Consider the following 13,271-nt stretch of genomic DNA (forward strand, 5'->3'; position numbering starts at 1 on the left):
TCACAGGTTCATGATCCTTACCTGTTGACATCATATTGCTAACGGATGCAAACTCCATGAAAGTATTGTAGTTTGGCAAAAAATTATGCACTGAGACTTCATCTACTCCACATCTGATATCTGCTTCCTCACAGAGGTGCCGGAAACAGGACATTGCAACAAGGACGGCCTCAATGTCTGGGCTCCACAAAAACATGTATAAGGCGACTTCCAATTTTGTTTGGGCTTGGCGACAAATCGGTGTTCCGCTACATCCTGCTGTACTTTCCTTGGGAAACAGATAATTCCGAATTTGGTAATATTGATTATGAATATGGCAATTTAATAAAATACAATCTTATCCAAATTGTTCTTTAAAACTGCCTTTATTCTAGTAGGAATAAGCAATTCTTAACAAGATCAGAGCTTTTCTATGCTGTTGTGCAAACACAGTGGCTAAGAACCTGCTACTTTCATAAGGACAACCACGTACTTAGGAAAACCTTATTGGTACTGGAAAAGTATACACTAAAAAGTTTTGACTCAGAAAAGATGTTCTAAATATCCTCTTCATTTCTTCCTTGCAGCTAGAACCAGCAGTAAAATTAGGCTTGATAAACTTGTCTGTCAAAGGGTATACCTTACTAAAACTCTTGAATTTATGATCCTTCAGAGTACACTCAAAACTGCATGCGATCCTTTAAAAAGTGAGATTTCAGATTTATTAACAATAGACTAATGTGTAGGGATGCTATGTGCAATCCTCAGGAAAAAAAAAAAATTCACCAACATTTTAGCTTGAAAAAGGTGTGACTTTCTGAAGTCTGAAACATCATTATTAACCAGCATATTAGGGATATACATTATGTAGTGCATAGATATGTTTTTTCCTCCTCAGAAATAATTCATTTTATTTTTAGAAATTACTCTCAAAGTAATTTAATTTCTACTTACACACAGGTTTTTCTCCCCAAGTGTTAAAAACAATTATTATGATATATTTACTCACCATGGAAGAATTCCCTTTCGCTTTCCTGAGGGTAGCTCCTGGAGCACACCGTATCATCTCTTCGTGATCAAGAGAAATTTGACTAGTTCCACCTCCAGAGACATCATAAAGGAAGAGAAAGTGGCAGGAACTCCTATCTGATTGCTATAAAGAGGGAAAAAAAACAATAAATCAACTTATTTTTTAAAAAGGGTAAAAAGGATAGGATTCAGGAAGGTAAAAAGCTCTAATATTTACACAGTACTTTTCACACTGGTGCTCTCAGGGCGTTACAAAGTTACCCAAATTAATGGTATCTTAGAATGGTATTTCCCTGTAAGAAATTATCTGGAGAGTCATCTTCAAAAACATCACCTTCAGGTAAGTACAAAACGATGCTTTTTCCTCCCTTTCTTGGAGCCTCCTAAAGTCCTAAAGACTTCTTGGTTTTACTCCACAGAACACATACTAACTTAAATATAACTATAACTTAGATGTAATTAAGTCTGAAGAGGTGAACCTCAGCAGTACTGTACATTTTATTCTATACATTTTATATTTGATCAGAAAAGCAGGAACTGAGATTGTGAAGCAGAGCACCATTAACAACTATCACAATTTTTCTGATCCTGGTATTAATGAACATCCTCTAAACACTGAGAGGAAAGAGATTTTTAAAAGCAAATCATTACTTCTTAACTGGAAGGAGAACGATAATATTAAGCATACTCTCTATCTGAAGGACAGTTGATTTCCAGTTAGAGGCCAAATGTAAAAGTCTTCTTGAATTGACAGAAAGTCAGAAAGCCTAAGGCCTTCAGCTGCAATATGTGAGATTATATTTTACAAATATAGATTAAACTGGATTTATCAAATGAAAAAGTCTACTACTCAGCATCAACACAGACAGTAACAGAGCTATCAAAGTTAAAAGGAGAAGAAAATAAAAAATTCATTTAAATGTAAAAACGCTCTTGCTGAAAGAGCGCATTTAAAGCGTGCTATATACTACACATAAGACTGTATCCTTCTCCTGTTAGCACACCTACTTTCATGTCTGAAAGAAAAAACAGAAACTCTTTATCTTTTCTAGTAGATCTTTAATTCAAAAAGTAATATAGCAAGTCTGGTTTTAATTCTAGTGAGTATAGCATTACAATGTATTTGGCTTGGAAAAAGTCTCTCGAGATTATCAGAAAGAAGGAAGTCAGAATTCTAGGACTCACACGAACATGACATCCAAAAAGAAATTTTTATTTAATCCATGAAAAAGTATATTTTATCAAAACTATCTTTGCCTTTTTCTCACCTTGTGGATTACTTCCATTTGTATTAGGCAAATGGGTATCACACACCATTACCACACACACATTTTCCAGGCAAGTAAAACAACCTGTGTAGCTAAAGTAAAAAAAAAAAAAAAAATCCTAAACCTAACTTCAATTAACAGTTTCGATCAAGGGTGCCTCACAAAGCAGTATCTCAGCAGAGAGGGAATCAGCAAACAGAAAGTGTAGGTGTAGCTATTAAATCACTTCCAATGACAAAAATAACCTGCTAAATAAAGGGAGTGACAAAAAAAGAGAAAGTCATTTTAATGATCCTAACAGGTAGATGTTAACAGTTACTTACTTTGTTTTTTAGAAGAAATTTATTCCTACAGATGAGAATCTCTCGCAGCCACTTGAGGATTTCTGTACTGCTGAGCATCTGATGACTAGTTAGTTTCTTGCAGATATAAAAAAGCATTTGTGAACTGCAGCAAAATGAAAGTCACCATTAGAGTTATCATCTAGCAACAACATTTCTGAAGATATTACTACCATTTCACAGAAATAGGCAATTAGCATGAATATCCTACACATATACTAGCATCATCCTTTAAAATGTACAGCAGATATAATACAGGTGTGTATACAAGTGACAAGCTCCCCTCTGACCCTTCCCACCGCCCAGCTGGCCTTTTTAGTTCCCTAGAGGAAGGTAAGCAATTTGGGTACTTGTTAGAAGTCCGGACTCCAGGGCTGTCGATTCAGAAGTCCTCCATTATCCACAGAACAGATACAGCACAGACAGTGGCAGTACAAGTTTACCTACACTGCTCTGACAACGTGTCTCAACTCTGTTCTGGAAGGAACACATCTAGGGATGTTCCTCCTTCATATCCATTCAGGCCTCACACTCTCTGTTAAAACTGCCAAAGGGTCCAAATTAGTGTCAGTTTTAATGGGTTTTTCCCCCAGCCCGAACAGACCGCAGACTTGTTTCTACTATTAGAAATTACAGTAGTGCGTTCCAGCTATTGCCCGTCTAGGCAGGGCTCAGCCCCAAACCTAGCCCATAACAAGCCCCTCGAGCCATGTTTAGCAGTCATGCAGGCCAATCTGTTGACGCTGGTAAGTGTTCCTCACAAACCCTCGTTCCCTTTCTTCTAAAACAAACATCTGTACCAATACAGATTAGATCACCAATATTTTCTCCTAAACTACTTAGCTCATGCAATTCTTAGAATTCTGAGTTCACAGATTCATATTTTTTTTGTTTAGCATTTTGTGTAATTCTGACTTTTTTGGAACTTTGTTTCCCTTAATATTCTCCAAGAAATCAACTGCAACAGCTGCTGTGAAGTTATAAAAAGTAAGATGACTTTAACGAATTAAATTTATTTAAATACACAGGAAAGACAAATGGAGATCACAAGTCAGGGCAAAGTACTACCTTCCACAGGGGAGGGCTTCAGAGCTAAGATTAGCGAATCCACACTTCTAGAATTGCTTTGCATTACTCTCCTTCAGCCTCAAAAGGATAAAATAGAACTTAAACAAGTAGTAAACATTTGGATGAGGGCAGTCTCTAACTTTTCAAACTAATAATCATTTCCGCACCTTAGCATCAGGCTGAAGAGGGTCACTAAGACAGCCAGCAAAATGTTTGTTATGATATTTTTGTTAAATTCTTACAGTACAAGGAAGATAAAGCTTTTTCATGAATACACAAAGTAATTCTGACTGTGGATTCATGCCAATGTTGCACAGCTTTCCCAAAACATTCACAGATATTGCAAGAGACAAGACAAATCAAAACAGCTATTTCTCTAATTTACAAAGGTTAACTTACATACCTAATTTCCCAGAATGTTTCTATAGGTGCATCAGGATTCCACAAGTCAATGCTGTCTAACTGGTGAAGAACTAGCAAGGCCTAAATTCAAAGCACAGTAGAGTTTCACTTAAAGGCAGAAATTTGCCAAGTACATCAGCATAGGCAGAGAAATAGGTACAATCACAAATTAATTACATTGTTTTAAAAATAACAAAAGACAGATAAAGCAATTTATACATAAGAACAAGAGTTCAATGTTAGTCCATGTCAAAAGCATTTCATTTTAGTTTTTATTATGTATTTATAATCCAAACCTAGAGGTTTTACCTTGTATTTCCATACAAACCCATACTAGATACACAGACACAATGTTTTTAAAAGCTAAGTTCTGGCTTCAAAATGTCTGGCTTCAAAAAAATTAATGCAACCAATCCTATGCATATAAATTCTAGTGGCAACAACAAAATTTCTGTAGCTCAAGCTCTTTGCCAAGTTAGGGCAGGCAAATATTTCGCACTTTGCAATTCTTGGTTGAAAGGTTTAATAAAAAAGCCTTAATTTACCTACTAAAATTCAACTATTTCTATAAAGTTTTAATAGCTTATAGGCATAGTTAATTCTTTTTCCAGTCTACCTGTTAAAACCTAAAACATGAAAGATGTCAATGAAGCACATACACTACAGTGCATTTTTTAGAATGGAAATCTAAAGAAGTTAGGATAACTGACACCACGGACTAAAAAAGGATAAATAAATCTTTCTGTTCCATTATGCACAAGGAGAAGCTGAAGCCTGCTTTCACTGTATAAGAAGTGCTCTGGAGACTCACCATGGTGAAAAAAACATGCAAATGTTAGAACTGAACTGCCAAAGTCACAGCATCAGCAACTTCCCGTGGCAAGGCTACATATTAGAAGTAACTCTGGTGATTTGTCAGCTTCTTTAGTCAAAGCTGGCGGGAAGAAGATTTCAGCACCCCTAAAGTATCCTGTCCATCCCTCCCACGCATACAGCCTCCTCCGATTCACAATAGAATACAGATCAGCCACTGCATTAGGCATTTTCCTCAGAGCCCTTTAGAAAACATAGAAAAGAAAGGGCAAGCTCAACGGTGCTCTCTGCAAATATGGAAGAGAGGAGCTGTCCGACTGTATTTGATCAATACCAGGGACGGACAAACCATATGAAGAGGTGCAGGGGAGTCACAAGAGGCAATACGAATTGCTTCTTTAAACTTTCTTACAGGCCTCTCCTGTAAAAATTTCAGTGCAAGGGACATCTAGAAAAAGATCAGTAGAGACCAAAATCTAAGACACAGGACTTCGTAGCTAATCAGTACTTCAGAGATTCTACAAAAGCCTTGATTCGTCTCGTGCAGCCTGTGTCCTAATCGTTTGGCAGAGAGAACGTTTATCCCTTACCTCCATGGCTTCTTGTGCTATATCCGGCATGCTGGACTGGGGAACAAGCTGCACAAGGCCTGTAATCAGCTCCGCTGTGCTACCTTGGGTCTCAGGCCCTTGCTTCCTTGGATTCTAAACAGCAAAGAGGAAAGCAAGTTTGAGTTGTAAAACTTTTTAATGACTGACCAAGTTACTGATCCCTACAGCAGCATTCCTGTAACTAAACTAGGTGGATTTCTGGATCTTTAAGAGACTAACTAATTTCTTTTTAAGCTATGATACCCATTGTATATCAAATCTTTGACAGAATTGACATTTTTAAATTAAATAATAAACAGATCTGAGAAGATGAAAGACTTAAGAGCACATCTGTGTCTCTACTCATTGACTGATTTCCCTCCCCTTATTTTAGTTTTCTTCTTATTCAATTCCTCACTCCTTCCCCCTGACTCCCTTCAGAGTTACAGAGCTTTATGCACCCTTTCACTGTGTTGCTCTAGTCCTGTAAAATTTCTTACAGTTATCTTTTGGTTTTGTCTTTTTCCTTCGAAAGCAAAGAAGCATCATAACCAGGGACAAGAATAAGTAGGGAAGTATCCTAGATGCCAGGTTTATGGTTTTTAATTTTTATTAATTTAGTAGCTTCAAAAGTAAATTTCACTAAGAATGAATAGCATGATATACTTACACATAGCAAAAGCTTTGGATCAGCGTGGATCAGTTTTACCAAGGATAATAGCAAGAACTTGTAGCTTCTGGTTTCCAAATCAGTAGGTTTTTCTTTAAATTTAAGGCTTGTCATTTTCTCCTTAAATGTAAGACTCTGACAGAAGGAAAAATCACAGTCACTGTCAGTAAGGCAGTCTACACAGTAGTTCTAAACATCTTAAGCGTATCGCTTTTATAATCTATAATTCATTTAAAAGTTTCAAAGTATATTAAATTCACTCAAGTAGTCATACAACTTCTACTTAAATATCTCATTTTACACATGCATCTGCCATCACTTTATTATATCTTTTAAGTTTCCTTCAGAATTGTTCTAGTGAGCTGGATGTGGACATAAGAAAAGTTTCTGCATTAGCCAAACTGGCAAAATGAAAATGGATAAAAGAACTAATAAGAATTCTGAGGGTTTTTCTCTGGTCTGAGAAGGAAACAAAAGTAAATGTCTCCAAGTAATCCTGAATACATGAGAGAGTAGGGAACTTTTTTCCAAAGGCAAAACCTGCCATAATCACAGTCCAGATGATAGCACCTTCATCTACAGAGCCTCTGAAAAACGCACCTTTCCATTTTCACACGGTAAACAGTGCATTGCTTAAATAGAAAAACATATCTTCATGCAAAAAAAAGTCAGTAAACTACTTCTGTATCTTTAACTTCCTCTTGTGAAACGGAGGACATCTTAGGATACGTACCAAGAGTTCACATAAGGTATTCTGGTTTGACTCCAGTGTGAACTGTATTGTATTCACACAACAGAATACAACTGGCAATATCACCAATACATTTAACAAGCAGTCAGACGCAGTGCTGGCTGTGAAGTAAGCGTATATGGATGCCACCACCCATAACGATTTCAAACATTGAGTTTGTGCTTCAATCCTACAGCGTGTACATCCCTCCACAGTGAACCACCCTGCTGCATAGTAATCAACTGCAGTTTCTTCATCTCAACAAAAATAGCTTGCATGCATGCTAAAGTCTGTGAAAAATATGATATATCTATGTGCGCATATATACACATACACAAATACATATACTAAAAAAGTGAACTTTCATTAATTGGCCCTCAGTATGTCCAAAGACTAAATATTTTCATCTCTCTCCAATAAGTTCACAGAATTTATATTTTCATTAGTATTAATCTTATATTAGCAGGGATTAAATTAGGAATTTTGCTTGCTGTTACTAAAACAGTTATGAGACAGTAAATTGGACAAAGAAAATTGCTGTGGCGGGTAATTCAACATGACAGAATACAACACTCTTTAGAAACTGAGCTTTCTAAACTAATTTTTCTCATTTATTATTTGCAAAGATCTCAAGCAATAACATGAACCTGTTTTTCATTTTCACTAAACTTACAGGTTTTGATCAACCAAGAAAACCTAGCACAAAATCACTCTCAAGGTAACTGAAGAAGAGATATGACATTGTATAATTAAATTCTACAATAAATTAGAACCTTATGCTATTTTGCTAAATAGTGTGAAAATATATAGAGTGAAATCTACCACAAAAAGCATCTGATCAAGAAATTGATACCACACCGGGAGAGGTAACTACTTCTGTGCTAAACCTGAGTCTGCTACAGTCTAGGGAATTCTGAGAAGAGGCACACGGCAAACAAAGCCGATTCGTTTCTGTGAAGCAATTTATTTACTTCACACACACAATCAAAACTAAAGGCTATTAATAAACAAAGACAGGGACATGACTGCTCTCTGCAAATATATCAAGAGGATAAATACTGGTTTGAAGCTAACAGACAACACTGGGACAAGAACAAATGGGGCTAAATCAGGCATAAGTTTAGGCTGGAAATTAGAACACAGTTCTAGCCACCAGAGCGGGGAGATTTTTGGAAGAGCATTCTGATGGAAAAGTAGGGGGCAGAAAGAAAAGAACAGAACCAACAAAAAGCCTTTCCTTCCAGGAGGGAGCTCAACTATTTGTGAAAGGCATCGCCAAGAGCGGTGCTGAAGAGGTCTCCTCCAGACCTACGTTCGCATGGGAAACACGCTGCCTTCTGCATCTGGGATGAGGTGAGGTGACTGCAGTGGTAACTATGCACAGAAAAGTCAGAGTAAGGAAGGGCTTTTCTGCGGTAGTTACAATGGGTCATACTTACAGCAACAGAGGCCCACTGCCATGCAAAACAGTGACTGGTTGGCATCTGACCATGTGAGCGACAGCAGCCAATAAGAACGGAAAATAAGAAGCAGAAGACAAAGCACCACCAATCAGAGTTGCCATTACAATACCCTTGCTATTTTTCAACAGATGAATATATGCATGTAAACAGCAAGTTAAACATGTAGCTTTCAATTAAAGGTATTTTGATCATTTGCTTTCGTTTGCAAAGCCCAATAGGAATATTTTCATGTATCATTTTAGGCCTTCTAAAACAACCAACCAAGTTCACTTGACACCTCATAAGTCCTAAACGGAAGTTGCGTGTGAACTTACTAAACAAATTTGGATGAACTACGAATTTGAAATTACTCAAATTTTTTTTTCGAAGACAACCAACAATATAGACTTTATTTCATAATGCTTGAAAAATCTTTTACTTTGTTGCTGTCACCAAGACCAAACAGTCAAGTTGCTCAACAGAAAGCAAGCAAGACAGATGAAAAGAAGAGATACTCATGCCGATCATGGTAAAAGCATTGTCATTTTCAGAAATTATCTTCATATACAGAATGCTTTTGGTTTTCAGGTTAAACAAGAAAGGACATTACCTAGCTATTCACACAGCAAGAAAGCTTAAAATGAACAGTTAGCCATAGAGAAAAGTTACAGAAGAAATACTTCTATGTTGTCAGTTTAAAAGCAGCATGAAAACTGAGAAACATACATCACTAACTGCCTAGAAGCACCAAAACCTGCATGGTTTACAGAGCATGTATGGCTCTCTGTTGCTTTTTGAACTGCAATGGTCTTCCCCCCTCTAGTTTCCAGTCTAAAATTAATAAATAAAAAAGCTGGAATGGAATGGAGACACAGGAAAAACAACAGGTTTGTGTGTTAAGAGCTTCTTCAGAAGTCTTACCGGAGTCATGCGAATTGCCGGATGTGCCCCACAGCCTTGAATAGCTTTATGAAGCGTCTCACTGAACATGCTGCGAAGCTCCATGGAATGGCAGTACACAGCATCGATCTTGGGCCACCAGTCCAACGCAGACTAAGAGGAAAACACAGAAACGCTCAAACGGTAAACTGGTAATATATGGAGTTAGATTCTGCTTTATTTTATACCTCTAAAAGTTACAAAAGCTGTAGTATAACTAACCTTTACATATTAGTGTTTTACACAGTATTACTGACACACTCATTTTGCATTCTCACCATAAACCCCATAATATTGAAAGGAGTCTAACAGAAGTAATCCTACTAACTTAGCTGCTTACTGTATTACTGCTCTTTCTAAACAAGCACAAAACTCTGAAACCAGGAATGCAGCTAACGATGGTAAGTGTCAGGGTTCTGAATGCTAGTAAGTAATATTTCAAAACAAACAACCTGCACTCAAGTTAGTGATACACTGAACAAAATGGAAAACTGGTATTTTAAGCACTTGATAATATCTGAAAAGCTGTATTACTCTGCCATAGATACACCACCGTATCTACAGTAGCATTTTCTCCCTGTTTTTAAAGCATTAGGCATTTTGACATTTTAAATATAATGTTTTCACTACAATGTTGGGATAACTGAAACAGAAAATGTTACGTAAATTAAGAAAGGCTGGTTGCTCAACACTGATTGATTCTATTTTTATACTGATCAGTAAAGTATTTCTGAACAGTATAAAAATTAATATTTTAGTCTCTTAAAGTACAATAACACATTGAAGATGGACAACTGCACAAACTTTCAAAATATTTTTGGCACTCAGCATTTACAACAATTTTACACTATTTAAATTCATAGTGGAGCAAATCCCCGAGCAAAGCCATGAGGCCAGCTCCTCCCCGAAGTTCGTATGTCACTACACCAGTAGAAGTAGCAGAAGGTGGTGTAACTATGCATGTCCTGAGAGTGTTCTCCATTTATCAATAAAGTAGTACCTATTATAAAACCAGAGAACACAGGATTCATTTGTCATCCTACATTAGCCGGTATTAAAACATAGTTGTACTGAAATTTTACACACTGGCATACAAGCTCTCAAAGTGGGAATCCAACTGGTGGAAAGTATGAACAAAGACTTGTACATCCTTCCTTATTAGCAAGCAAGCATGGATACATGCAACAAGATTTGCTCTACTGTTCAAATTGTATTTAGTAAGTAGATATTGATCTGAACAGAAGCCACAGATTGCCGGGCTGATTAAGCACTTTCAGAACTTACATTTGTGATTATTCGGTGGAGCGAGTTTACCAGTACGTAATGAAATGTTGACGGGGAATTCTGAGCCAAGCAGATCTACAACAGAAATACAGAAAAGTCACTTAAGAAATATGGCAAAGAAAAAGATGTTCCTAACACACTGAATAACATACTGGAGCCTTTTTATTAAATTTATAAAGCCATCAAATCTAAACATGAGAAAGTCTATTCAGCTAAGAAAAGATTTATAAAAACATGCAGGGATTTATTACTAAGGGATATTTATACAGTTGAATGACTTACCAGTAAGCAGTGTTCTCACCTTAAAGTGCTGGTTATTATGAGGGTTTATGCGGAAGCAGGAAACTAAGCAGTCAATCATAAGGTCTACATCTGCATTTTGATTGCCTCTTGAAAAAGGTTTGCTTGGATTAAACAGCAAATTCTATATATTTAAAAAAAAAAAAATACATATATATAAATCAGATACCAAGACTATTCTTACCTTCTTTCAATACCAAACTTTCAGCTGAAAAGCACTATGATATTGAATTAAGGAGAAATTCAAAGTTTATTTCAGTATTTTAAAATTGGGATTTCTTCATTACAATTAGGAAATAGACATTTTTACCTTAAGATCTACTACCATGGACTGCACTAGTAGGAAGATGACAGAATTATCCTCCCAGTTGATGTAGGTAGATGCTTTGCATAGCTTAACACAAGCAATAGCAGCACTTTCAGTCAGCTGTCTGCTCCCACTGTGGCCTGCAAGAGCTTTCCTGAGATTGTCCAGGAATAGTTTCTGCAGAATTCAAATCAGAAACAGTTATAACCAGAGCTTTGGTAATCTGTACTCATGGTTTTTAGATCCTTAGATAACAAACAACATTGCATTTTCTGATCAGAAATCATGGATATCAGGATTGCAAAAATCAACTTGATGCAGCATTCTGGAGAAATGTTATGTTTATTAAAGTCATCCATTTTGAACAATCTAGGGCAATCCGAATGGCACACAGATATATGTTTTTTTCACTCTTAACTATAATGTTTGCAGCCACATCAAATCCAACATCTGCTGCAGGTACTGCAACCATGGAATACACAGTACACACACTGCAGAAACCCAGGTCAGTCCAGTACAGGCCAGCTAGAACCAATGCTAAGTTTGCTACTGGTGGAGGCAAGAAAAACCATAACGCTGGGATTCAAATCTCCAGGGAGTCATAAAATTCTGAAATAACATTGCTTGGAAAACAATATCTGTATTAACTATTGACAGTGCAAGAACATATGTTAGCTGAGAACTTAAAGGGTGCATAAATTTACATATATAATTGTAATGTGCTTTTTAGGCAGGAAAGACAAAACATACCTGAAATATAGAATAAGCAAAACCTTAACAATAAGTATCCTTTAGAAATGAGAACGAGAATTCGGATACTTTTTTCCTCTTACCTTGTTCATTTTAGTTTCCTCTACCACATCCTTTGCTATGTCTTGGATTATCTCTGGACACAGGACCAGGAGTATGATTTGCAGTGGCCAGACTGCGGCTTTACGTTTTGTGCTTTCAGCAAAGCCATCCACTAGGTCAAACAACTTCTCTGCACAATCTGCATAAAATACAACCCCAAGTTCAGTATCAGTTTTAATTATGAAAAGGTAAAAAATAGGTATAAAAGAACAGAGGGATAGCTCCACCTACACAGAAAAAAAGTTCTGTTTTGCACATTACTGGTATGCTACTGGGGATAAAATGGTCTCAATCCAGTTAAAAACATGGTTTACCTGAAAACACAAATTTTCCTCTTTTTTGACTAGAGACAAGTACAGGTGATGTTCCCTTTAAGGTTTTTTTCCTGTATCAAGATGAAAAATATACATTTAAAGAGTTTCAGTCTTTGGAGTTCTACTTCTTTGTGTTGTGAACCACAAAACGAATCTCTTTAGAAGGTGAGTCAGGAGAGAAAAGAGATAGCAGTATATCCTCATCTGCCCTGACAAAGGTTGACAGAAATTTGTTTCTTATTTGCAGGCTGCACAAGAAGCAAAGAAGGCACAAAATGCAAGTGAATGTGAGGATGTCTGAGAAAGCAACTTCTGAACGTCTGTCATTTGTTATGCCTTACCAGCCATATCAGTCTGCGGCGTTTGATACAGCTTTGTGAATTCATCAGGATAGTTTTCCACCCAGTTCCAAAATGCCTGCAGATAATGCAAAATCATCTTTACATTCCAGAGCTTAAAAATATTTTTTCTGAATTATGTATTTAAATTAAGAGAGATTTTACTCTTACTTCTAATCACTCAACACTTCTTGCAAAACATATATACATCAAAGAAATGCACCAACTTACACTTTATAGTAAATTATTAAATTACCACTATTCCTAAATTTGAGAAAGTCTGCAAATAAGCAATGAAACAGAAGATGAATATAAAAACATTTACCTTTTCAAGACTGTTGATAACAGCTAACTGAGCTACTTTCTTAAGGGCTTTAAACTTGAATACAGTCTCTGTAAAGGTAAAAACATTTCTGCATTTAGAAAAGAAACTTGATTCTAAAAAGCAACACAGATTATAAAAGATATTAGAAGTGCAAAGCAATTTTTAAACCAATGTCTTTATGCCTCTGAAGTATTTTAAAATATTTTGGTAAATACACGACTATTTGGAATAAAACACACTAATACAAAGATATACATATCAACAACATTGTGTCATCTCT

General features: G+C 36.4%; 1 protein-coding gene across 3 annotated transcripts in view; it reads right to left on the bottom strand.

Annotated features, from left to right (window-relative positions):
- Window positions 1-13,271, bottom strand: part of NF1 (neurofibromin 1) — a 97,120-nt gene that overhangs the window by 66,833 nt on the left and 17,016 nt on the right. For all 3 annotated transcript variants that reach the window (XM_086763019.1, XM_086763018.1, XM_086763017.1), the window contains exons 6-18: window positions 12,992-13,059; window positions 12,670-12,745; window positions 11,996-12,153; window positions 11,166-11,339; window positions 10,857-10,979; window positions 10,556-10,630; window positions 9,254-9,385; window positions 6,161-6,295; window positions 5,491-5,604; window positions 4,089-4,168; window positions 2,600-2,723; window positions 989-1,132; window positions 22-268 (exon numbers count right to left, since the gene is read on the bottom strand). In XM_086763019.1, the coding sequence (XP_086619145.1) occupies window positions 22-268; window positions 989-1,132; window positions 2,600-2,723; window positions 4,089-4,168; window positions 5,491-5,604; window positions 6,161-6,295; window positions 9,254-9,385; window positions 10,556-10,630; window positions 10,857-10,979; window positions 11,166-11,339; window positions 11,996-12,153; window positions 12,670-12,745; window positions 12,992-13,059 (1,650 nt within the window). The remainder of the gene's footprint in view (window positions 1-21; window positions 269-988; window positions 1,133-2,599; window positions 2,724-4,088; window positions 4,169-5,490; window positions 5,605-6,160; window positions 6,296-9,253; window positions 9,386-10,555; window positions 10,631-10,856; window positions 10,980-11,165; window positions 11,340-11,995; window positions 12,154-12,669; window positions 12,746-12,991; window positions 13,060-13,271) is intronic.

Source organism: Chlamydotis macqueenii, chromosome 19 (genome assembly GCF_036417535.1).
Source record: "Chlamydotis macqueenii isolate bChlMac1 chromosome 19, bChlMac1.mat, whole genome shotgun sequence".
Lineage (NCBI taxonomy): Eukaryota > Metazoa > Chordata > Aves > Otidiformes > Otididae > Chlamydotis > Chlamydotis macqueenii.